The sequence below is a fragment of the Oncorhynchus nerka genome, linkage group LG5 (assembly GCF_034236695.1).
Source record: "Oncorhynchus nerka isolate Pitt River linkage group LG5, Oner_Uvic_2.0, whole genome shotgun sequence".
In the NCBI taxonomy this organism is placed as follows: Eukaryota; Metazoa; Chordata; class Actinopteri; order Salmoniformes; family Salmonidae; genus Oncorhynchus; species Oncorhynchus nerka.
In genome coordinates this window covers 44086426-44111726 of record NC_088400.1, presented here as the reverse complement: position 1 = coordinate 44111726, position 25301 = coordinate 44086426, and the positions used below count along the sequence as shown (strand labels likewise).

The following is a 25301-nucleotide window of genomic DNA, read 5'->3' as shown; positions in this document are numbered from 1 at the left end:
CAGCCAGGAGTTGTGCTGTTGAAGGGAAAGGGGGGATGAAGGGAGGAAGGGTCGGTTGCATGTGTGTTTGTTTTCAGACATATTCTGTAACTTCTAGCCCATATGGTTCTTCCAACATACTGCATGTTTGACTTTTTGATTATGAACCTGTACGCCCGAGACTGTATCTTGTGACCGGGATGATATTAAGCAAATTGGCAAATGCTTATGTTTGCTCCAAGGGGTTCTAAAAGTATACGCAAACATGAAAAGAAGAGGTTCCAGCTCACTCAAGGAGTGGATCCACTTTTGCTGAAACAATGTAGATCAGGTGGAGGCCGGGTGGCTTGTTGGTTTTCACAGTGTGTGGTAGGAATACTCTCCACATTCTAAAGTCCCCTGCCCGAATTTCACATCGAAGGATAAATCCTTGTTTTAAGGTTAAATGTGTTTGTGTTTTAAAATAACCCAAGGACTTCCAAAAGTCCTTCAGTCTTACTGCTGTTTTCAACATAATAATCTAAGTAGGCATGGCTATAATGTAGGACTAATTCCTGAAAAGAAATGCCATGCAAACGATAACAGCAGAACAACGACAGAGACATACAACCGGTGTATAGGCCTACCTTGAGCCTGAGGACAAGCTCAATTGAACAGCGTATTGATGGTGTAAATTGTGTAATTGTTCAGTTTAGTCCTGTTTGGGCTGGGTATAACTGAAAACTGTGGGAGGCAGACAGTGAATGAGTAATGGCCACAGGCCTCTGTAGCTTATCATTTGGGTTTTGTTTTCTTGTTACCATGACTAAGAGCCAAAGAAAGTAACATTTGAACTGTATTTAGTTGCAACCGTGTTTTGGGATGGGCACAAATCCATTTTGTGGACTGGCAAAATGCCAAGGAATAGTTTTTTGTGAACCTCATCTTTGGACTGAGCTGTCAAAGAGGACCCAACCACCACCAAGTATTTCATGATTTCCTTTGTCTTACCAAAACCTTGAATTTCATTTGTGATGAATGCTATCAATTTGAGTGTCTCAAGCGCAAAGCATATTTGACATGTCAAAAAGGCAACTGTAATACTTGTACACATGCACACACACACACACACACAACAGTTAAATACCCTCAAATGTATCCTAACAAACCATCCCAGGAATTAACTAAATTTCATGCTCTCCATTAAATAGGGGGCATGCCCGGTTTGGGGATATAAAGAATTAGGGGGTAAACACAGAAAACTGAGAAAGCTATCTTATCCCACTCCATCTCCCAAACACATGAAATGATGCTGTTGAGTGAACAGTTGAGAAGAGGGGTTTACTGAGTAAGCCTATAGGCCATCATCAGAGACTCCCTATCTCACCTTCTAGCCTTTCAGGTGAATATTACACAAATGAGAAGATAGCGTTTTGGCTGCCAGAATGTTTAGGATGGGGTTTGGGGATAATGCTCTTCAAAAGAGTCTTTCTCTGGTTTTCAGGGTGTTTTTAGAACACTAGGCATGATCTTAGAAACTTTCAAACAGCTTTAGGGGACTTCAACTCCATACAGGTCTCTATCTCTTAGTTCTCTCTAAGGTCAAAAGAGAGTAGAGAGTTGAACTATATTTTAAATGTTTTATTAAATCAAAGGTAAATAAAAAAGGTACATTTGTGGCTATAGTGGCTAGCAACAATATTGGCTTACTGGCTTTAGGTTAGCGTAGCCATATAGATAAAGCTGTTTGGTGTAACCACCAAACCAAGTAAAGAATGTGCCAAATAATGTATTTACTTTCCTCACTCAGCAAACTCAAGCACTTTCTCAAACAGCTTTCTTCTTGGTTCCTCCATTGCACAACCTCTAGGCCAAAATCAAACTTGCCCTTTCAACTTCGAGTGTCCATCTAGCATTGCTTGCTAGCGATATTAGCGGTTATGCAAAATTGCACTAATTGTACATTATTTAGTGACATTTCGTGACCTTGGGACTATCAGATTCTATTTGGCTTTTAATTGTTTTTTTTATAGTTATTCACATAGAGTTGCTCTTTATGTGGTCCTTTACATGTCAGATTTTTAAAAAAAAGTACATTTATGATGAAAGAAATAAAAAATTAGGAAGTTCTATCTGTGCAAACACCTTTTAACTTGGTGCTATAATGTTCTATCAGTAATCCAATCACACAATGCTGTGTTGTCAATCCAAATAATTTTATGCAAGGTGAAATACTTATTGAGTCATGAAAATGGAAGACATAACAAAACAGTTCTGAGATCTGGGACTTGAAAAATACTCATAATCTCAAAACTAATCATTTTGCAGATATAGTCCCAAGTCCTTGATTATTTTTATCATAGGTTCTGGTCCTCATTTTAAATGACTTTTTCACCACTTTTTCAGAAGAATGGCCATAAGCTCTTTATGGTAAAATCAAATAAATACATGTGCCTTTGTTACGAATCCCTTTTGGCCCGACAGTCTAGGGGGGGATGGTAACGAGACCCGTAACATAACTCATGCAAATTATTATTGTGACAAAGTAAAAGTGTGAACGAAATAACCACGACAACAGAAATCTACCGTCAAACTCCAGGTTTATTTATAAACACACGGTAATGGGGGGAGCAGGAAAAGGGGCTGAGCTGGACCCAAGGAAAGAAACAATAAGTATTCAAAAACACCCCTAAGCTAGACTAGCCTACTTTAACAACAGCTAACTAACTAACCAAAAATACAGTGGGTGGTCCGCCCAGTTCTAACTAGTGTATTTAACAAAGTTCACCTACGGGTAGTGTATGCCCATGGGCGACTTGTCTTGGTTTCCCCCTTTTCCCACCAGCAACAAACAAACACCATAACCAAAAACAATACTCACAGGTGATGACAAAGTGCTATGGAGGTGCTTTAAACAAAAGAGAGGTTAAGACACAAAGCGAGAGTGAAACACAGAGACCTACAGACATGGCATTTACAGAGAGATTGAGCTAGAGATTGAGCTAGAGATTGAGCTAGAGATTGAGCTAGAGATTGAGCTAGAGATTGCTCCAGAGCAAACAAATGATGGGGTTTTTAAACCATGGGAAGGAACTGTGATAGGGTAGGAAATAGGAGGAGGTGTGTCTTCTAATTGATGATTGATTGTTGACTGATTGGGGAGTGATGGTTTTCACCTGTGAGGGGAGAAGGAGAGAAAAGAAACACACACAGGATACACACACACACAGGATAACTGTATCCGTAACAGCCTTATAGGATATTTAAGGGCCCTTTGGAGAGGCATTGTTGTTTTCCTCTTGTTCTAATCTCTAATCTTCATGTAAGGGGTATTTCACAAAAAGTACAAACTTACCACCTTTTATTGATAACTAGCAAGTAGTTTACTGACTTTGGGTGTCAGAAACCAGAAAGAATATATCCGCTTTAACAAATGTGTGTTGAACATGAATGAATATATTTGATGGTGTGATTAGAAAGAAAGAAGGGTATTATCTTTATTTAGTAATTAAATGTCTGTACTTTTCTATTGAAATAATTTAAACATCTTGTGTCAGACTGAACCCAGATTGACATTTCAGAGTCATAAGATTATATCTGCAATTGCACACCCCTAAAAAATTGATTTACAAATGTTTACGTATTTTGATACTCTGCACATTAGGTACCTTTAATTTTAGTTAAAGCAAAGATGATCTATTATATTGACAAGATAGTCGACTGTCCGCTCTAACATTGGAAATACATGTTCTCGAAGGTGAAAGGCAGGTGGGAGGAGGTGAGATCAAGTGGGACTACTCTAGCCAATCAGAGGGCAGATACGCATGTGAATAACAGGTACAACTTCAATATAACCATTACAAAACTTATATTAGATCAAATAAGCCTCACGTAGCAAATTAGCTATTACATTTTTTGTTGACCAAATTCGACACTCTCTCATTCCTCACTTCCTGGTCTTATTTTCCTGGACAGATTTTGGGTGGAGTAAACCCTTTCGCATCGCCTCTCTCTCTCTGGTTTGAGCAGACATACTTCCTGTGTGCCGTAAATTTATGGAAAAGTCTAAGTGAGTTCCTTGGGATAAGCAACTCCAAAGTCACCACATTGAAGTTGAAATGTAAAACAGTTCAAGCTGGAATTTGAAGCGGTGAAACTGCCATGTCCATGTGCAGTGGTGTAAAGTACTTAAGTAAAAAATAGCTTAAAGTACTACTTAAGTAGTTTTTTGGGGTATCTGTACTTTACTATTTATATTTTTGACAACTTTTACTTCACTACATTCCTAAAGAAAACTATGTACTTTTTTCTCCATACATTTTCCCTGACACCCAAAAGTACAAAAGTTACATTTTTAATGCTTAGCAGTACAGGGAAAATGCCTAATTCACACACTTATCAAGAGACCATCCCTGCTCATCCCTACTGCCCCTGATCTGGCAGACTCAGACATGCTTAGTTTGTAAATTATGTCTGAGTGTTGGAGCATGCCCCTGGCTATCTGTACATTAAAAAAAACAGGAACATGATGCCATCTGGTTTGTTTGAAATTATTATACTATTATTATATTAAAACCAAATACTTTTACACTTTTCACTTTTACTTTAGTCATTTTCTATTAAGGTATCTGTACTTTTACCCAAGTATGACAAATGGGAACTTTTTCTACCACTGTCCATTTGAACTATTTAAACAACGCTACTTCAAACAACAAACACTTTGACATCATTGCATGAGGGATAGAAGAGCAGAATGTGTACTGCACCTTCTTTTTTAGGGTAGGGGTTAAGGTAAGGGTAACGATGTCCCAAGGAACCCGCTTAGCATCTACTGCATCTAGAGTTAAATTCTTCTCTCAAATTTCCATTTGCATCTGTTTTCATTATAGTGTGAATATATTAATATTTTACTTCAACTTTAAAAGTAACATTAACTGTATTGAATGTTTTGTAATAATAAATATTTTTACAGTGTGACAACAAGCCACAATGTCTTTAGGTGTGTCATTATTTACAATGTCCCACACATGTGTCAGTTACAACGAGGGATGGGGATGAAACCAGACAGAGGAGTGGCAGGGACATACAGTAGTAATCTCACAATTACTACCTTACTTTTGTTGATAGACAAAACAACAGCTTAGCCTGTCACAGAGAAAATGTGTGTGTGTGTGTGTGTGTGTGTGTGTGTGTGTGTGTGTGTGTGTGTGTGTGTGTGTGTGTGTGGAGAGAGAGATATGCATTGTGAACAAATTGTGGGTTGCTATAATCCTGTTGAAGGCCTTTGCTGTCTATCTTTTGCTGACTCATATGAAAACTGACAGTCTGAAATACTGTAGGTGTTTCAAGATGTGGGATCCGTGCACAATAGGCTAAAGCTATATTCAGATTTTTTTTTAAATAGAACATATAGGCTATGACAAGAAATCACAGGAGGTTGGTGGCACCTTAATTGGATAGGACAGGCTTGTGGTAATGTCTGAAGAAAAATGTGTGGAATGGTATCAAATACATCAGACAGTTTGATGCCATTCCAGTAGTTCCTTTCCAGCGTTTATTATGAGCTGTCCTCCCTTCCACAGCCTCCACAGAAAAAGAATATACTTGTCCAATGTCCACATCTTCAAAACAATCCAACTGCTTGGCCTCTCATTACAGAGAAAGGCTTGGGTCCATATACTGTAATTATAAGTATATTCTAGAATCCAAGATTATATTCTATAATTATATTCCTATCCTCGGGCCTGGGGTTTCCTCCACTGATTCAGAGTGTGCCAGTGACACAGAAGCTAAAGCCTTTTAGCAGTGTCAGAGCAAGGCTGGGGATGTCACAGGCTATGCCTGGCATTAGCAGTATAATGGCAAGGATTTGCTGATAAAACAGGGGCCTCCACTGCTAGTCTTTAGTGACTTAAGCGGCGCGTCCTTCCATGGCAGTCGGCGCTTTGTATCCATCCCAATATCTCTCTCTCACTATCCTCTCTCTGTCTTTAAGGGACTCTCACAAACGCACATACTGTATTTCCTCCTTTATAACGACAACGTGGGAGCTCAGTAAGTATGCTCTTCGCCGTGTTCATTAAAGATGGCACATTTGTTAGTTTATTTAGTTGGTTTTCAGCAAATTCAACCCACTTAAAACTTAGCTACTGGGCATGGCAAACGGGCCATCACCTCAACACAAAATGGGTTCTTTTTTTTACCACTGTGGATTTCTAATCAAATCCAACTTGAGGACTGAACAATACATTTTCTTTTGTACCCATGTCTGAAATTGCATGGCAATTTTGTTTATAACATACGGTCACAACCGTGTGAATGACTGACTTTACCTCCAACTTATATAATAGTAGAAAATAGACAAATACATTCATCACCAGAGATGTCGTGAAGTTGTGTCAACTTGTGAACCACAACTAGCTGCCTACAATAATTCCTCTCGGTTATGCTATGCAACGGATGCTCTTGAATTCATTGCCATGCTTCAGTACCAGCTTTACAATTACCACTGTCTGATCAGTCATATTTTACCCATTAATTATAAAGACACAGTTTCTATAGAATGTGGCATCAAATTGCCCATGTCTCGTCTTTAAAAGAGCAGGAGTTATGAAGGTAGAATAGCATAGTACATGGGTCCTAAGGAGTTTCACACACACAATCAGTGACATCTTCTGGTATCATCAAAGTCTCATGCACTGACTAACCCAAAATGAGAAGGCGATAAACGCACAGTGCTCAATCGTCAATTCACATTTCTACTCAAAATCATTAAGTGCTTTTATTATTTACCTCATGTTTTCATTTTAGAACATGCTTTGTTTGTGCTACCATCTGTCTGTGTCATATATACAATAATTGAATAATTAAGGAGGAAATCTCTTGATCCCAATCTAAATATTGTGGAAGACAAGACAGCCCTTTGACATTTTTTCCTACGAGGCTCTGTTTGTTCACCAGTATTTACCCACGCTGGCATTTCTGTTGTTTGTCAATTTTCTTTATGAGTCTCTCATGTCTGTCGGAATGCAAACACTGACAACACCTTGGCCGCAGGGTAAAAGCTTGATATTTCCTGGGGAAACAGAAAAGATCATAACAAAAGCTGACTTGAGTCCAAATGGTACCTTTCTTAATAGTATAAATCTCATCCGGAAATTAATGTAGGGGCAATAGCCCCCACAATATACAGGCATTGATTGAAGCTCGATGTTAAATTCAAATCTCCCTACCATCATATCTAAGCCAAAATGTCACCAATCTGAAAATGTACAGATCAACTTGATTTGAGGTACACAAGACAAGACACTCCTGACCACTTGTCATGAGCCACCCGTTTGTTACCAAGAACCACATACCAGATTTTTAACAGGGCTGTTAGCATTAGCGTTGTCACAGTGTTTTTTTCCCAGAACTAGCTCAATATCTAGGCGGCGGATAAGAACGAGACTACAGCTTCCATACAGTGACCATTAGACTCGCCACAATTTGGACTGAATCCGTTTGTAGGGGCAGTTTTGATTAAATGTACAGTCGTGGCCAAAAGTTTTGAGAATGACACAAATATTAATATCCACAAAGTTTGCTGCTTCAGTGTCTTTAGATATTTTTGTCAGATGTTACTATGGAATACTGAAGTATAATTACAAGCATTCCATAAGTGTCAAAGGCTTTTATTGACAATTATATGAAGTTGATGCAAGGAGTCAATATTTGCAGTGTTGACCCTTCTTTTTCAAGACCTCTGCAATCCGCCCTGGCATGCTGTCAATTAACTTCTGGGCCACATCCTGACTGATGCCAACCTATTCTTGCATAAGAAATGCTTGGAGTTTGTCAGAATTTGTGGGTTTTTGTTTGTCCACCCACCTCTTGAGGATTGATCACAAGTTCTCAATGGGATAAAGGTCTGGGGAGTTTCCTGGCCATGGACCCAAAATATCAATGTTTTGTTCCACAAGCCACTTAGTTATCACTTTTGCCTTATGGCAAGGTGCTACACCATGCTGGAAAAGGCATTGTTCGTCACCAAACTGTTCCTGGATGGTTGGGAGAAGTTGCTCTCGGGAAGATGTGTTGCTACCATTCTTTATTCATGGCTGTGTTCATAGGCAAAATTGGGAGTGAGCCCACTCCCTTGCTGAGAAGCAACCCCAGACATGAATGGTCTCAGGATGCTTTACTGTTGGCAAGACACAGGACTGATGGTAGCGCTCACCTTGTCTTCTCTGGACAAGCTTTTTTCCGGATGCCCCAAACAATCGGAAAGGGGATTCATCAGAGAAAATGACTTTATCCCAGTCCTCAGCAGTCCAATCCCTGTACCTTTTGCAAAATATCAGTCTATCCCTGATGTTTTTTTCTGGAGAGAAGTGGCTTCTTTGCTGCCCTTCTTGACAACAGGCCATCCTCCAAAAGTCTTCGCCTCACTGTGCGTGCAGATGCACTCACACCTGCCTGCTACCATTCCTGAGCAAGCTCTGTACTGGTGGTGCCCCGATCCCGCAGCTGAATCAACTTTAGGAGACGTCCTGGCGCTTGCTGGACTTTCTTGGGTGCCCTGAAGCCTTCTTCACAACAATTGAACCGCTCTCCTTGAAGTTCTTGATGATTCGATAGATGGTTGATTTAGTTGCAGTCTCACTGGCAGCAATATCCTTGCCTGTGAAGCCCTTTTTGTGCAAATCAATGATGACGGCACGTGTTTCCTTGCAGGTAACCATGATTGACAGAGGGAGAACAATGATTCCAAGCACCACCCTCCTTTTGAAGCTTCCAGTCTGTTATTCAAACTCAATCAGCATGACAGAGTGATCTCCAGCCTTGTCCTCGTCAACACTCACACCTGTGTTAACGAGAGAATCACTGACATGATGTGAGCTGGTCCTTTTGTGGCAGGGCTGAAATGCAGTGGAAATGTTTTTTGGGGGGATTCAGTTCATTTGAATGGCAAAGAGGGACTTTGTAATTAATTGAAATTCATCTGATCACTCTTCATAACATTCTGGAGTATATGCAAATTGCCATCATACAAACTGAGGCAGCAGACTTTGTGAAAATTAATATTTGTGTCATTCTCAAAACTTTTGGCCACGACTGTATAATTTATCGCTCTCACATGCTCATTTCTGTCCATTAAGAACCAACGGTGTGCTACCTTTTTGGAGCATTTCTGACCATGCTAAATTGTGTGCCATGCTGTGCACAGTCCAAAGAAAATTACATGATTGATAACCTGGTTAGCTACGTGATTAAAAAAGTATCTGTTCATAAAATCAACTGTTTTAGACTATTGTATTTGAACCAAGCAAGAATAATAAATGTTCAATCAGTACTGAGTGACTGAACAAAGTTATTTTGGAACAAACACTTCTAGACTGCCCATTTCAATTGTCTGTTGAAATCAATGTTTTAAGAACAGGGTTCGTTGTGTCATGTTTACAGTCACAGCCTTTTGATCTGAAGATGGTGGGTTTGCTTCCTGGAGGATACATTTAGTCAATTATTTTGTTTATAGTTTTGACAGCCCCCTCCCGGACACACACACTTATTTTCACTTATTAGGTTGCTCTTAAAAGAGCCTTTGGGTTCGTGGAGTGGCAGGCAAGTGGCAGTGAGTGTGGTGGTGTGTACTACTACATGTGTCTTTCTAGAAAGGAGGTGAGACCAGCTCTCAGACTCTCAAGGAAGAGCTCGTTTCCCTGATCTGTGAGATGCACGCCATCCCTACGGTACTGCCCAGGACTTTATGGCAGAGTGGCGGATTGTGGGCATGCATCCTGTCACCAAGAAATGCAAGCTGCCCCATGTGGAGCTGACAAACGACTTACGGTGTATGCCAATTCAAAGCCGACACATGGTACTTTGCATACTACCAATAAAACATTTATGTTCTGTTCTAAATCTGTGAGTACTCCCATATGTTTTCATATTTATACAGCCATTTATAAATGTGGGAATCTATGCTCTTTTACTGGAGTTGGACAGCTGTGTGCAGAATTACTAAGAACATTTGTAGCTAAAGGATTTGGAGCACATATCCAATGTCAGATTTGTAAATGTGTATATAATTTTTCTTACGAGTGTTTTGTACTTGTCTAATGTTATATTTTACTGGTGTTTCTCAGCAGTGTTTGTTTCAGGAGTTACCAAAATTGCTCTTGACGAGCCACAGGGTTATGCATGTTTTTATTTATTCAAGCCCAGTGCTACCACACCTGGTTCTGCTACTCAGCTGTTCACCATGAATAGTAGAATCAGGTGTGGTAGAAAAGCCTGCATAAACCTGTAGATTGTCAAGAGCAATTATGGCCATGCCTGAATTGTATTTACCAAGTTTACTATATCTAATGAATTTGGTTGTGCCACTTCATATTTAGTAATAACTCACTTTTGTTGACAGACAATGTCGTACTAGGCCTTTTTTCAGTAAACTTTAAGGTACATGTTCATGCTAATGGGTACATGTTGATCATTTGTGTATTTTCCGGGAGCTTGCTCGATTGATTGTCTTAAGAGAGATCAGGGAGAAAAAAATGTTACAGTTAACTTCAAATTGGCTTAAATGGGTTTTTGGTTTTTCGCTCCCCTCTGGAAAATCAGTTGTTAATATTAAATACTAACGACTACATTATTTCTGTTGCCATTTCTCATTATTGTTTACTTTTACTGCTGTGTTATGCTGTATTATAATGTTGTACAATCATTTTGCATAATCACCTTCCATGTGTAAAAAAACATGGAACATAAAAACTTATCCGTTTTAAGTGAGAAGTAGGCATTGGTCTGAAGCAAGAAAAAGAAAGGAAATTCACGAGAACCACAATGCCGATTCCTCCCATGCTCTATTAAGGTTTTCCAACACACAGCTTTGACCTACTACAGTGGCTGTGTTGGTATTGTATCTTTCAAACTATGTGTAGGCAGGTTGCTTAGCATTCAAATGGACTTTACAGTTTCCTGCTATTAACATTATGTATACCGGTGTATATATGTGTGTATATATATACACATATCATACACATACATATACAGTACAAGTCAAAAGTTTGGACACACCTAGTCATTCAAGAGTTTTTCTTTATTTTGACTATTTTCTACATTGTAGAATAATTGTGAATACATCAAATCTATGAAATAATTCATATGGAATAACATAGTAACCAAAAAAAGTGCTAAACAAAGCAAAATATATTTTGTATTTGAGATTCTTCAAATAGCCACGCTTTGCCTTGATGACAGCTTTGCACACTCTTGGCATTATCTCAACCAGCTTCCTGAGGTAGTCACCTGGAATGCATTTCAATTAACAGGTGTGCGTTGTTAAAAGTTAATTTGTGGAATTTCTTTCCTTCTCAATGCGGTTGAGCCAATCAGTTGTGTTGTGACAAGGTGGGGGTGGTACACAGAAGATTGACCTATTTGGTAAAAGACAAAGTCCACATTATGTCAAGAAGAGCTCAAATAAGCAAAGAGAAATGACAGTCCATCATTACTTTTAAGACATGAAGGTCAGTCAATGTGGAAAATTTCAAGAACTTTCAAAGTTTCTTCAAGTGCAGTCAGTCGCAAAAACCATCAAGCGCTATGATGAAACTGGCTCTTATAAGTTAAGTTCGTTCGAGGTAACTACACTTCAGATTGCAGCCCAAATAAATGTTTCACAGAGTTCAACAGACAAATCTCAACATCAATTGTTCAGATGAGACTGCGTAAATCAGGCCTTCATGGTCGAATTCCTGCAAAGAAACCACTACTAAAGGACACCAATAAGAAGAAGAGTCTTGCTTGGGCCAAGAAACACGAGCAATTGACATTAGACCGGTGGAAATCTGTCTCTTGGTCTGATTAGTACAAATTGAGATGTTTGGTTCCCATGATGATCTCTTCATGTGTGGTTCCCACCGTGAAGAATGGAGGAGGAGGTGTGATGGTGTGGGGGTACTTTGCTGGTGACACTGTCTGTGATGTATTTAGAATTCAAGGCACACTTAACCAGCATGGCTACCACAGCATTTTGCAGCGATACACCATCCCATCTGGTTTGCGCTTAGTGGGACAATCATTTGTTTTATCAAAAGGACAATGACCCAACACACCTCCAGGCTGTGTAGGGGCTACTTGACCAAGAAGGAGAGTGATGGAGTGCTGCATCAGACGACCTGGCCTCCACAATCACCTGGCCTCAACCCAATTGAGATGGTTTGGGATAAGTTGGAACGCCGAATGAAGGAAAAGCAGCCAACAAGTGCTCAGCCTATGTGAGAACTCCTTAAGGACTGTTGGAAAAGAAGCTTTCATCATGAAGCTGGTTGAGAGAATGCCAAGAGCGCGCAAAGCTGTCATCAGCGCAAAGGGTGGCTACTTTTAAGAATCTCAAATATAAAATATATTTTGATTTGTTTAACACTGTTTTGGTTACTACATAATTCTATGTGCTGTTTCATAGTTTCGATGTCTTCTCCATTATTCTACAATGTGGAAAATAGTCAAAATTAAAACCCTGGAATGAGTAGGTATCCAAACTTTGGACTGGTGCTGTATATATACATATTTACATGTTGGTGCTCATGAACTTCCTTTCTTTTTCAGCTTTAGACCTATGACTACTTCTCACAAGAAAAATTGTTTGTTGTTTTTAATATTATTGAAATTTGAAATATATTTTACACCTTTTAATACATGTTCTACTATACTAATGACGTGGATTTACATCAGAGACCGGCAGACATTGTAGACTGGTTCGCTAATAATTTTATTACAATTGAATGTTTTGATAGTAGTGAAAAAAGTGAAAAATGAAAAACATTTGGCATGATTTGTATTGCAATAAAACTGAGAGTGATGCATTCTCATAGTGAAACAAAACAGAGATATCTGTCCATAAAAACATGGACGGATTGAAGAAGATCAGTGTTTGATATGGTTGACACAGCATATTACACAGCGAGATACATGATGAAACAGGGAACACGATATGGCCCAAGTCTCTCAAACATGTAGTGAGGTAGTATGTAATTCAAACAGCAGTTCCTTGGTGTATTGGTGTCCTAGCACCGTGACAACCTAAAAGATTGACAAATTCAAACACACCCTCAAAAAAAAGAAAAGAGACTGCAACATGGATATTTTCCACAGATTAGACAGACACATAGACACTTGTCCCCAAAGCAAGCCTTATACATCTAGAAGGGTGGGCTTGTTCAACATTTATTGATACGAGTGCCAAGTCACATAAGCACCTGTCAAAACTTGTCTCCTCCTTTCTTCTCTCGCCTTTTGATCTCTCTCTCTCTCTCGTACCCATACCCCCATTCTCTCTCCCTTCTTCCCTTTTTTGCAAACTTTCTTTGACGGGGAGAGGGAAAAAATGTAAGCTTTGGATCTCTGATTGATTACACACAGAACCCGGAGCCGAACACAGAGACGGGAGGTACCGGTTCATTTTCCATTTTAAATAAAGATGGAAAATCAGGGAAACTGCCAAGGCTATTCATTTGATCTGAATGGAACCTCAATAAAGCAAATTCCGAGACAGCTATTTCAGTTCATCATTGGGAGGCATTCCCCAAGCAACCTTTTGTCTAGGGCCCTGACAGGCTGGGACTGTTATTTTAGCCCGCCAGAGCGCTCTATATTAAATCAATATATAATATTACCAAAGTCGAAACTACACCCCAGCTACATGAAGAGTATATTTCTCAACCGCTGATGACACTGTGCCATTTGTCTCTCTATCATGAAACATTCCTGCTGATTCTTCTGCCTTCTCCTCAGTGCAAATGTATGTAATACTTTAGTTTCTTTCACATTGAATACCCTTGGGGAAATGTGTCTTGTATCTCCCATCAAACAAGCATAGCATTACATGCTAGCAAGCTCTATTAAAGTGTTACATAGGGGGAAATATTGAAAGCATTTGATTGTGTTAAGTTAATAGCTTTTGTCTCAATTAATAGCTCATACTTTCCACGACGAATTAAAAACATTGATTGTCACAATTAATGAAGTCCCTACCAGTGACAATACTGCACATCTCAACACTGAGGCTTAAGCAGTCGGGTCTACTATATCCCTCAGTATTTGATTCATTCTGTGCATGAGGATGGTGTCAGAGGCTTTCTGTGGGGTGTGTCTGCCATCTACTGGTAGATGTATTCAATGCAGGGCAACATAAACATCTGCTGTGCATAGAAAATATCCTATTACAGTGAAATTACAGAAATAAAATGAGGTTGGTATTGGGCATTTCCTCAATTTGAGTGCATTTTGCAGAGGTAATTAAAATCTTTGGTCAAGTAGTAACCTAGGAAAGAAGTAGAAGGTAGTTTATAAGGTATTTCGCTGAACAAGTGTATGGCTTATCTGAAGTCCATGGTCAGGATAATAATCGACCTATAAACTTAATCTTCATCCAGCTGGTTCAGGCCAGTCAGTATCACATATTGATAATAGTTTGAATGCTAGAGGGGGATGGGAGAAAGATCAAAAACCCATAGGTGAGCTAAAGAGCATTTATTTGAGACACTTACAAACTATAAACATACTTTAGCTAACAATTAAGGGACAACGACACAAAGACATCATATGAGCTTGAACTATTTGTATGTAATCCTACTCTACAACTCCAACTCTAAAGCTGTGATGTAATTATCCAATGTTAAGTAGTGCTGTGAAAAAGTATTTGCCCCCTTTCTGATTCTCTATTTTTGCATATTTTGGACACCTAATATTAGGTCAAGGGAACCTGAGTGAACAAATAATAAAGAGATTGATACTTCATTCATTTATTTAATAAACAAAGTTATGCAACACCCAATGCTCCTGTGTGAAAAAGTAATTGCCCCCTTATACTCAGTAACTGGTTGTGCCACCTTTAGCTGCAATGACTGCAACCAAACGCTTCCTGTAGTTGTTGATCAGTCTCTCACATCGCTGTGGAGGAATTTCGGCACACTCTTCCATGCAGAACTGCTTCAACGACAGTTGTGGGTTTTCGAGCATAAACTGCTCACTTAAGGTCCTGCCAGAACATCTCATTGGCTTTAGGTCTTTCACGGCACTATATCGGACATAACTCAGCTGTCTAGTTTCCACACACACACACTGAGAGCTCTCACCTCTTCCCACCGTTCAGGAGGTCCAAAGCCTCATTGATCTGATCCAGGGTCAGTGTGGGTCACAAACACATCCAGCTTAAGTTTCTTGTTCATGTACTCCCCAACGAGTTTGGGGACACTCACCAAACTCTTCCACCCTATTGGAAAATGACACCATGTGCATGTGTATTTGTTCATCGTTTGGTCATATATTTCATATAGACATATGAAGTGCATTGGTAACACTACACCTGAACCCTTCATCATAAAGGGGTACAAAACAGCATGATAACATGATATTACAGATGACATGCACAGTCAAGATCGTTATTGTTAGCTTATGACAATTCACTTTTCACTGTTTTGGTGCAAACAATGTTTAGATCAGCTGCACTTAGTCTGGCTTTAATATGTCTCATATCGTCAACTCACTTCCAAAGTATGTCCACTTCCAAGACCACCAAGAGGTCTTCAGGGACTAGAGATATCTACCCTACCTCTGTCCATCCTACGACACAGACACCCCAGGCATCCTTACACCTCTCCGGGCAGCTCTCAGGAAGAAAAAGGAAGACATTCCAGAACTGAGACGGTTTGTCCATTAGCTATGTTTATTCTGGTCATTTTTGTACTGACACCACCAGACTATAGCGGGCCAATACCCACAACGGAGGTGAGTGACCACACAAACCGTCTTACCTGTAGCCCAATTGCTTTGAATTTTACCATTTGAAAGGATAAAAAAAAGAAAGAAGTCGAAGTCCACCCCTTTGCCGGTCATCTCCACCAGCACCTCCTGGATGGGCTTGCTGTGGTCATTGGGGTTCACAAACTCAGTGGCCCAAAATGCCTCAGCCTTGTCAAACTTGCCCGGATTGATATCCACTGCGATGATTCTGGCAGCCCCGGCAACTTTGCAGCCCATGACTGTAGCTAGGCCCACAGCCCCTAACCCGAGCACTACACGAAGAGGGTTATGGAATCCTTTAATTGTCTTGACATCACATTTAAGCCTGTTGAGACACAAGACTGCACTTAGCACGAAACAGCACTGAAAGTACATACAGTACCAGTCAAAAGTTTGGACACACCTACTCATTCAAGGGTTTTTCTTTATTTTTACAACAAAAAAAAGACATTGTAGAATAATAGTGAAGATATCAAAACTATGAAATAACAAATGGAATCATATAGTAACCAAAAATATATATATTTTATATTCTTCAAAGTAGCCACCCTTTTCCTTGGGCTCCCAAGTGGTGCAGCGGTCTAAGGCACTGCATCTTAGTGCTAGAGGCGTCACTAGAGTCCCTGGTTCAAATCCAGGCAGTATCACAACCGGCCATGATTGGGATTCCCATAGGGCAGTGCGCAATTGGTCCAGCGTTGTCTGGGTTTGGCTGGTGTAGTGTGTCATTGTAAATAAGAATTTGCTCTTAACTGACTTGCCTAGTTATTTATGAATAAATAACAATAAAAATACAAAATTAATATTTTTTAAACATTTAAGAAATGACAGCTTTGCACACTCTTGGCATTCTCTCAAGGTCGTCACCTGGAATGCATTTCAATGAACAGGTGTGCGTTGTTAAAAGTTAATTTGTGGAATTTATTTCCTTCTCAATGCGTTTGAGCCCATCAGTTGTGTTGTGACAAGGTGGGGGTGGTACACAGAAGATAGCCCTATTTGGTATAAGACAAAGTCCACATTATGGCAAGAGCAGTTCAAATAATCAAGACATGAAGGTCAGTCAATGCAGAAAATTTCCAGAACTTTCAAAGTTTCGACAAGTGTAGTCAGTCACAAAACCCATCAAGCACTATGATGAAACTGGCTATCACGAGGACCGCCACAGGAAAGGATGCAAGGACTGACCATCCATAGTATCAAATGTATAGTTTTAACCATGTTATACAGTGTTTTTTTACATTCACCTTATTGGAGTAAAACAAGCTTATATTTTGGGTTCTGAAGGGGAACAACAATTGAACTAAGCTCATGAGGAACTCATAAATGATATTCTTTAAGAATCAATGTGTATGTAATTAATTTAAGTCAAAACAGGGATGTAGCAACTACGGATTCTAGCCTCAAGGTCTCAAAATAGCCTAGAACAGATCAATGGTAGAAGAATAACAACACAACTACATTTTTAGTCACAAAAACATGATTCTTACTGGTTTACCTGGTGAGAATTTGGAGACTCCAGGGCTGACACCTTCCACCACGCCTGACCCCTTGTGGCCCAGAACCAGTGGGATGCATGCATACACCAGTCTCATAGAGGTACCCCTAGTCAGTGTGGCACATTCCACTTGCTGCAATCATCAACAGAAACAGCACACAGTTTATTCTTTAGGTCAATATCCCTGCGAGCACTAGGCTTTACATAAGCATTGGTCTGGGAAATGTTTATCTTAGTGGAAAGTTGTGGTTACCTTTATGCACACTTTGTGAGCCCTAGGTGGGGCAACCTCCACCCTCTCAATAGACAGGGGTTTGCCATGCTCCCACGCTACTGCTGGCTTGCACTTGATCACCTGGGGTAATAGTAATAGATTCAATACATGCATTATAAAGAGATTTCCTCAGATAAAAAAAAACAAAAAAAAAACAATGGGTGCCTTATTACACAGACGGGTACTGCTTGGGCTTACAACAAGACAGACAAGTAATTGCTTACCTGGCTCTCGGTGTTCATTATAACTTCTTCCAGTTGTGAGTCTAGGGGAAATAAAGCACATCAACAAGTAGGCTGATAAATGTAAATATGTATAGGTATGACAGTTGCACTTCTGTCAAACATTGACACTTTACACAGGTTTCAGTTACGCTAGCTCTAGTCCAGGTTGTTACGTGTGGCTCGAAGCTCAAGTTGCAGTCAATGATGTGTATAAACCCTGGATTTCTGATGCTATGTAATGGCCAATGAGAGGCTGGTGGCTTTTTGAAGCAATATTGGCCCTCCCCAGAAGGAGCAGTCCATCCATAGGAATGAATGGAATTCCACAGTATTTCAACAAAATGTTACAAGGATAAAATTACATGGACTTAAGTCATTCTTTGTTGCAACAGTAGTACTCTCCAAAAAGACTATGGAATATGTTTTCATATATATATATTTTTTTACATTTTAAATGTTCAGTTCACTTTAAAAGTAAACATTAAAGATGGAATCCGCAGTAGGGGAAACAGTGTCACTGACCGCCCCAAGGCTGTTGTTGTTGTTGTTTGACAAAGCGGAGGTGAAGAGCATTGCACAACATGGCAACAAGAAAATTGCGGTACATGTTCTATCACGCTGCAATGATGTCCGTGGGGGGGGGTGGGGACGACGACGACAGTGTTAGTTGTTTGCAGTGTACATCTTTGCTGTTGTAATATTGCAAACGGATGTGGCAGTTTCACCGTGAAGGATTCCAGCTTTAAGGTGTCTGTAATGGAATATACTTGTCAAAAATAAAAATAAAATGCATTTCTATAGCTTCAAAAATATATATATATATTTTTTACGACAGAGGAGGAATAATAAAATGGCTGCATGGTGGCTTCAAAACAGCGCCACTGTCAGTTATCTAGGGTTAATACTGTAATGACCTTACTAGATCATAAAGGAACAATTGTCCAGACAGAGGGTTGAGTTTACGAAATTGACGGTTTATTAACTCAACTTTACACAGGCTACTGTTTGGCCGTAGCCTACCCCAAATAAATGAAAGTTACCCCACAAGCCAAACGTGACCTTCTCTTGTGAAGGCCAGACATAAGAGAAAGAACAATGGCTAAACCTGGTCTTGACTTCCAATGCTCCCTCCCCCTGCCCAACTCCCCTCCATGCCAGTCAGCCAACCACCAGATGCCCAGCATTAGAACATTCCAGGCATTCCCGTGATTGGCAGATAGCAGGTTGATTGGCATGATGAACCCCGTGAACACTGGTAAGTACAACACAACCCACTAATAGCCTAACACACCGCTGTCTGTGCGGGTCGCTACAATTACATATCATTGGTCTCAGGTAACGCCCTGGACCAGAGCTACGTAATGCAAAGGGGGCACACAATTGCAGTTTTAAACAAATTAGTATTAAAAAAAAAACATGATTCTTATACAGCCTTAATTAAATTAGCCTTCTCTAAAGAATATGTAAAGAAAGCATGTGCCTGCTCTCAAAAGTATTACTGTTGACTTGGTAGCAAATCCAGGTCCAGACCTTCCAGCGTTGTCAAAGCGATTGTGTGTGTGTGTGGTGTTCTCAGGTAGGGGATAATCTCAATTGTTTCCTCCTCGCGCCCTCTTTCTTCTCTGCGCGCCTCCTTCTAAAACCCCATTGGATGAGAAAGTCAGAGGTCCCGCCCCACTAACCTTCTCCTCCAATGAATTTTGAGAAAGACACGAGGAGAGGACGCGCGGGAATGCAATTGAGATCTCCCCCTAGTGTTCTTCACAGGATGTCGTGAATGATCGACAGTCTGAGTTTTACGACAATCCGGACTTCTCTTCAGTTCTCACCATAGAGATAGATAGACAACTCATCTTTGTATCTGTGCCATTATAGCGTCTGTGACATTACTGGGAAAGGGATAGGGGATACCTAGTCAGTTGTACAACTGAAGGCCTTCAACTGAAATGTGACTTCCGCATTTAACCCAGCCCCTCTGAATCAGAGAGGTGCTGGGGCTGCCTTAATCGACAGCCACATCTTTGGCGCCCGGGGAACAGTGGGTTAACTGCCTTTTCTCAGGGGCAGAAAGACAGATTTTTACCTTGTCAGCTCGCGGATTCGATTCAGCAACCTTCCGGTTACTGGCCCAATGCTCTAACCACTAGGGGCAGCAACATTGAGGCAATCTCAATTTTAAAGTAGTCAATTTTCTTCTTCATTGGCTGATTGGTCTCAACTCATAGGAATCCCCACCCACTTTAACATTGTGGAAGCCCTCAATGGCAATGCCCATGCTAAAATGTTTTTTTAAACCAGGTAGTTGGAGTCCTGGGTGCTGATTGGTTGAAAGCAGTGGTCTATTAGACTATATTCCACAGGTAGTATGCAACATTACTTGTTTACTGTTCTAATTATGTTGGTAACCAGTTTATAATAGCAATAAGACACCTCGGGGTGGTTGTGGTATATGGCCAATATATCACGGCCAAGGGGCTGTATCCAGCAACTCCACGTTGGGTCGTGCGAATAACAGCCCTTAGCCGTGGTATTTTGGCCATATACCACACCTCCTCGGCCTTTATTATTTAAAAATCCCGGAAGAGACTTCTATCAATCTCTATAGTTCTCACTTTACGGCACCACCTGAAAGCACATGTGTTTTCGTCGCGTAAAACTTGTGTCTGGCACACTTCACTCCTCCATCAGCTGAGCTTATTTGTGGTGCAAAGGTATGTCAATCAAATATATATGTTTATTTCATAAATTGCACGACGCGACCATAATGTGCTCAGCAAAGCATATCGTGATACTGTAGTCTTTTGATATGTTGAAAATAAGTAGTCGAGCTGGCTAGCTAGCTTGTTCAATTGATCCCTTGGAAGTTGCTCTACTGATATAGTTCATAAACGTGAAATGATGCATTGATCAAGTCATTAGTTAAATCGTGTTACTGTTCGTTGGCTAGCTAGCTAGTTTTATCGTGGTATTTAGCCAGCAAAGCATTTGGAAACACTAACGTTACTGACAATGTTTGAAGACCATGTCTAGTATTTGAAAGTGAATTGCTTTGAATTGTATCTATGCAACTTAATCTTATCTCCCGTCCTCCCAACTCTCTCAGGTACACTAGAACATGTCCTTCCGAGGAGGAGGTGGAAGAGGGGGCCGTGGTGGCGGATTCAACCGTGGTGGTGGAGGAGGATACGGTGGTGGTGGAGGAGGATACGGTGGTGGTGGTGGAGGAGGATATGGGGGTCGAGGTGGCGGCGGCGGTTTCCGAGGTGGTGGACGAGGAGGTCGAGGGGGCTTCCAAGACTATGGCCCTCCAGAATATGTGGTTGGTAAGATCAAATCAAATTTTATTTGTCACATACACATGGTTAGCAGATGTTAATGCGAGTGTAGCGAAATGCTGGAGATGGAGACCGCCATGTGATGCACCCATATCGCGTTCCAGTGATGGAAAGGGAGTTGTTAATGCTTTGCATATTGAATTTACACTACACCACATGTACATCTGGAATGTACTTATATATATATAGTCTGCCTGGCATTGTAACATTTGTACTTTCACATACTGTTCCCAGTTTATTTATTTGTTCCTGTACTGACCAGATGTCCTTGCTCTTGTCTCTGCAGCATTAGGAGAATTCATGCACCCCTGTGAGGATGAAATTGTGTGCAAGTGTGTAACTGAGGAGAACAAAGTTCCCTACTTCAATGCACCCGTGTACTTGGAAAACAAGGAGCAAATCGGGAAAGTGGATGAAATCTTCGGCCAACTACGTGACTTTGTATCCTTTCAGTCTTTCTTTGTCTAACCAAAGTCATCTGTGAAGTGTTTGGGAACATGTTTAATTTTCTTGATCTCATTAATAACACTGTAAAACTTGTATGTTTGAATTCTGTTTCTACTGGTTAACAATGAGTTTCATGTCATTTGTGACACTGGTTTGCCCCTTAACCTGAAGAAACAGTATTTCTCTGTTAAACTCTCAGATAATATGAAGGCATCCTCATTCAAGAAACTACAGAAGGTAAGCAATATCAGTGTATTACATGTAACAGAGCTGATGGTAATTAAAAGTGCTTTCATGGTTGAACGGGTGTTAACAGAGAATGCAAGATATCAGAACCTACCCCCGCTCGCCTGTCAACCAATCATCTATAAATCGTAAAAGGCCTTTTTATGGAGGTTCACTGAGCGCTGCGTGGCACCTCCACACAGCCGACGTGTACTTCCATTTTCTCGTGGACCCTCTTTCGGATTGACCATAAATTTCGTCAATTAGTTGATTGTTTAGCAACAACCGACACGTGCACCACTATGGGGCAAAACAGAGGTTGGCTTAGACTTTTGACAACATGTAAGCCAAATTCCGTCCGATGTTTATTGAAAACAAATATATTTGCACAATGAACCCATGTCTCATATACGTAGTTGTTTCTGAGCTAGTTAGTACAATTTAAGCCATATTAGCGTTTACATGAAATATGGTTACAATAACTCGAAACAAGACGGTGTCAAGAACAAGCTGAAACAAAACACTTAAGATTCCCCACAGGGCAGTTTCTTGTCATTCTTGCTAGCATCCAGAATCACGTAACGCTGATGACTGTCCCATGGAAGCGTGTACCTTTCTGTGACTATGTCAGCTAATCCATCTATTGCATAAACATAGCTATGGCATGTAACTCATTATATTCTGGTCCACAGTTCTATGTAGACCCAATGAAACTCCTACCACTCCAGAGGTTCCTTCCCAGGCCCCCGGGTGAGAAGGGTCCCCCAAGGGGAGGCAGAGGAGGTCGAGGTGGAAGAGGAGGTCCCCGTGGAGGTAAGAGCAAAATGTCAACAGCTCAGGCCCCATGGCTGTTTTTCTTGTGAATAAAAGGGGGTGGGAATGTTAGTAAATTTTTATACCCCCAAAAATATTTTTGCCCTCCCAGGTGGATTCCGTGGTGGCAGAGGGGGTGGTGACCGTGGTGGATTTGGCAGAGGTGGTTTTGGTGGTGGTCGAGGAGGGGGATTCAGAGGTAGAGGAGGTGGCGGTGGACGAGGATTCAGGGGTAAGGCCAAATCCTAGAAAAGGAATCTAAATGAACGTGAATAGACAAGTTGTAAAGCTGCTTTGCATTTCATGTTTTTGTGGTGATGATATGCCTTTTTCTATCATCCAGGTGGGAGATGATGACAAACTGTTTGCCTCGGATCCCCGCCAAGTGTCAATAGCGGCAGGAAGCAAATCGGTGCGATGCCTGAGCTTGGCTCTTTTGAACTTGACTTATGGAGAACAGGCGTTGCATCATTTTATACTGCTCAGCTGTCAATTTGTTTTTGTACACCAATCTCTGATGAATAATGTGTGAATGGTTGGCTTTTATTTACTGACCTTTGAATGCACTCAGCATTCCCTGTGACAGCAATCATTAATAGCCCAGTTGCTTTTGCAACTCTTCAACATTGTTCACACTGGATGTTTTTTGGGGGGTACATTTTGGATACGTCACATTGTTTTTCTTATATTGTTGGCTATGATTCAGAGCTTTCAGGTAGACCAAAATATGGGCCCCTTGGGGGCACTGGACTGTTTAACAATGTCATGGTGGAGTGCAACAGTCATTTCAATATTGATAAAGCCAGAAATTGATGAAACCCCGATGTTTGTTTGTGGATGATATGATGGACATGAGTTCATTTGTTTTCATTACAATAAGTGGAAAATATTGTTATTACCCACAGATAATCAAATGCGATTAGAGTATTGCTGTCTTTTTGTAAAGAAAAGCCTTTGATTAAACTGTGCTTTGTAGGTCGCTCCAATTTATTTGGACATGTGACTTTTTATTTCCACTAATGCGATATTAGCTTTGTGTTCCTGAAGCACATCCTTTAAATTCAAGCTGATTGTGTGTCTGTTTCCAACACCCTTTTGTCCAAACTGTTCAGGTATGGAAATACAACTTGCTAGTACAACTGTCAAAGCAAATGATCCAGCAGTTCTCACTGCAAAGGCATGCCCCATCGTTCTGATGAAGGCAGCATAAAAATATTGCCGTTTGTTAGCTCCTTCTATGGATGTGAGCTTTTGAGTTGTCACACCACACTTTTGTCAGGGTCTCATTTCGGTCCAGCTTGTTGCTGTCCTATATCCAGCCATAATGTCTCCTGAATGGCTACAGTGACTAATCTTGGGCAATACTTCTTGCTTTAACAGCTATGTGGTCAACATGAGAGCTACTCCACACACTTAAAGGAAATTGCATTGCAGTGTCATATGTTAATGCCTCACTTCAGTGGCTGGTTTCCCTGTTCAGATTGTATGCAGGGTGCTTCTAAGAAGGGGTAGTAAAAATCCCCTCCCTATATGTGAATACTGTCCTCCGAGAAGCCAGTGCTTTTTTTGTTGTCACAGATCGGTAACTAGTCCACTTGCCTCAATCCACAATGTTGCTACTTCAAGCATCAATTTGTCACAAATGTACCAATTGACTGATAATATCCTTTATAAGATGTTTGCTGTAATTGTATTTAGCCCACATTTCATGCCCATTCACTGCATATGTAGTTTGAGGATTTCATAGGTTTTCGCAAATGATGGTACTCAGCATGCCAACAGCGTTCCTGGTTGGTCTTTAGACTAGTTCTTAAAGCTGCCCGCAAGTTTGGCTCTTTACTGACTCAGATCTTTTCAACTCGAAAGAGTGAATCCTTCAACTGATTGTGTTCATTTGAGTCAGTAATGCCCAGAGCATGCAGGACCCTCTACCGGCAAACGATGAATGGAAAACTCAAAATAGTAATGCTTCTACAAGCCTCTCGTTCACCATAAGGGGCTTATTGGAGCTGTCATTTGTGACAGACTTGTATATGTGTGCCTTAAACAATGCACATTTCTTGGTACGTTTGTAACGATGTCTATTTGTGGCCGCAATTGGACTAGATTGTGAACTACTCTTTGAGGAATGTATCAAGTACTGCTGTGTGCAGTTCGGGGCTGGGCTCAATGTGGGTGGATGTTTGACTGCCCACCGGTGTTTTTTTTCCCTTCGTCTGAGGTTTGACAGTCACACACTGAATAGAAAACACGTTTGTACAAGGCACACGTTGAATACAAATGTATTTAATTGTTGAAGATCGTAAGAAATATATAACGTGGTATCAGCACATGTGTTGTAACACTTTTTGCTTCATGCTGTATTTGAGACAAGCAACTGATATTGTTGCAGTGAACAACAGACTTGTATTTGTCATGCCCTGTTAAAATTGTGTTTGTCATAACTTTGTAATTTTATTATTTCATTGAGCATATATATATACAGTTACTATCTATCCTGATTTATAATGCTATTTACTTTTCTCATGAGAATGGAGACAGACTATACCATATAGATTTGTGGAGTGGTTAAAAACACATTTTTAATGATTCCAACCTAAGTGTATGTCATCTTTCGACTTCAACTGTATATATAAAAATGTATTGTTAAACTATCGTTTTGGCAAGTCATTTAGGACATCTACTTTGTGTATGACACAAGTAAATTCTCCCAACAATTATTTGCAGACAGATTATTTCAC

General features: G+C 40.4%; 2 protein-coding genes and 1 long non-coding RNA gene across 7 annotated transcripts; 1 reads left to right on the top strand and 2 right to left on the bottom strand.

The window, feature by feature from the left end:
* Positions 1–14457: 14457 nt before the first annotated feature.
* Positions 14458–15642, bottom strand: LOC135571799 (uncharacterized). Its single transcript, XR_010463960.1, has 2 exons — positions 15078–15642; positions 14458–14980 (listed from the first exon to the last, which is right to left on the bottom strand). It is a non-coding gene; the product is annotated as an uncharacterized LOC135571799 (long non-coding RNA).
* Positions 15643–15922: 280 nt separating this feature from the next.
* LOC115129543 (alcohol dehydrogenase class-2 isozyme 1-like) lies at positions 15923–19346 on the bottom strand. Of its 5 annotated transcripts, none has more exons than XM_065018684.1 (6): positions 18660–19336; positions 18263–18491; positions 17741–17781; positions 17496–17597; positions 17243–17375; positions 15923–16069 (listed from the first exon to the last, which is right to left on the bottom strand). In XM_065018684.1, exons 2-6 carry the CDS (start codon positions 18345–18347, stop codon positions 16017–16019), a joined length of 414 nt encoding a protein of 137 aa, XP_064874756.1. In that variant the 5' UTR covers positions 18348–18491; positions 18660–19336; the 3' UTR covers positions 15923–16016. The 5 variants fall into 5 exon arrangements, with proteins under 5 accessions (XP_064874756.1, XP_064874754.1, XP_064874755.1 ...); XM_065018682.1 differs by lacking the exon at positions 15923–16069 and adding an exon at positions 16152–16739 and having other exon boundaries at positions 18660–19344; XM_065018683.1 differs by lacking the exon at positions 15923–16069 and adding an exon at positions 16152–16739 and having other exon boundaries at positions 18781–19344.
* A 999-nt stretch (positions 19347–20345) lies between these two features.
* On the top strand, positions 20346–23550 carry LOC115129542 (H/ACA ribonucleoprotein complex subunit 1). The gene is made up of 7 exons (XM_029659992.2): positions 20346–20451; positions 20844–21063; positions 21362–21516; positions 21700–21759; positions 22440–22560; positions 22673–22792; positions 22904–23550. Exons 2-7 carry the CDS (start codon positions 20856–20858, stop codon positions 22912–22914), a joined length of 675 nt encoding a protein of 224 aa, XP_029515852.2. The 5' UTR covers positions 20346–20451; positions 20844–20855; the 3' UTR covers positions 22915–23550.
* The last annotated feature ends 1751 nt before the right edge of the window (positions 23551–25301 follow it).

What these genes read in the sequence shown, in the direction of transcription:
- LOC115129543 (XM_065018682.1), bottom strand. Translation starts at nt 18,347, where the DNA reads ATGTACCGCAATTTTCTTGTTGCCATGTTGTGCAATGCTCTTCACCTC. An exon ending in ACAACAACAGCCTTGGGGCG is followed by an intron (nt 17,782 to 18,262) that starts GTCAGTGACACT and finishes TATTTCCCCTAG; the next exon opens with ACTCACAACTGGAAGAAGTT. An exon ending in TAATGAACACCGAGAGCCAG is followed by an intron (nt 17,598 to 17,740) that starts GTAAGCAATTAC and finishes CTATTACCCCAG; the next exon opens with GTGATCAAGTGCAAGCCAGC.
- LOC115129542 (XM_029659992.2), top strand. Translation starts at nt 20,856, where the DNA reads ATGTCCTTCCGAGGAGGAGGTGGAAGAGGGGGCCGTGGTGGCGGATTC. An exon ending in CCCTCCAGAATATGTGGTTG is followed by an intron (nt 21,064 to 21,361) that starts GTAAGATCAAAT and finishes TTGTCTCTGCAG; the next exon opens with CATTAGGAGAATTCATGCAC. An exon ending in AAGAGGAGGTCCCCGTGGAG is followed by an intron (nt 22,561 to 22,672) that starts GTAAGAGCAAAA and finishes TTGCCCTCCCAG; the next exon opens with GTGGATTCCGTGGTGGCAGA.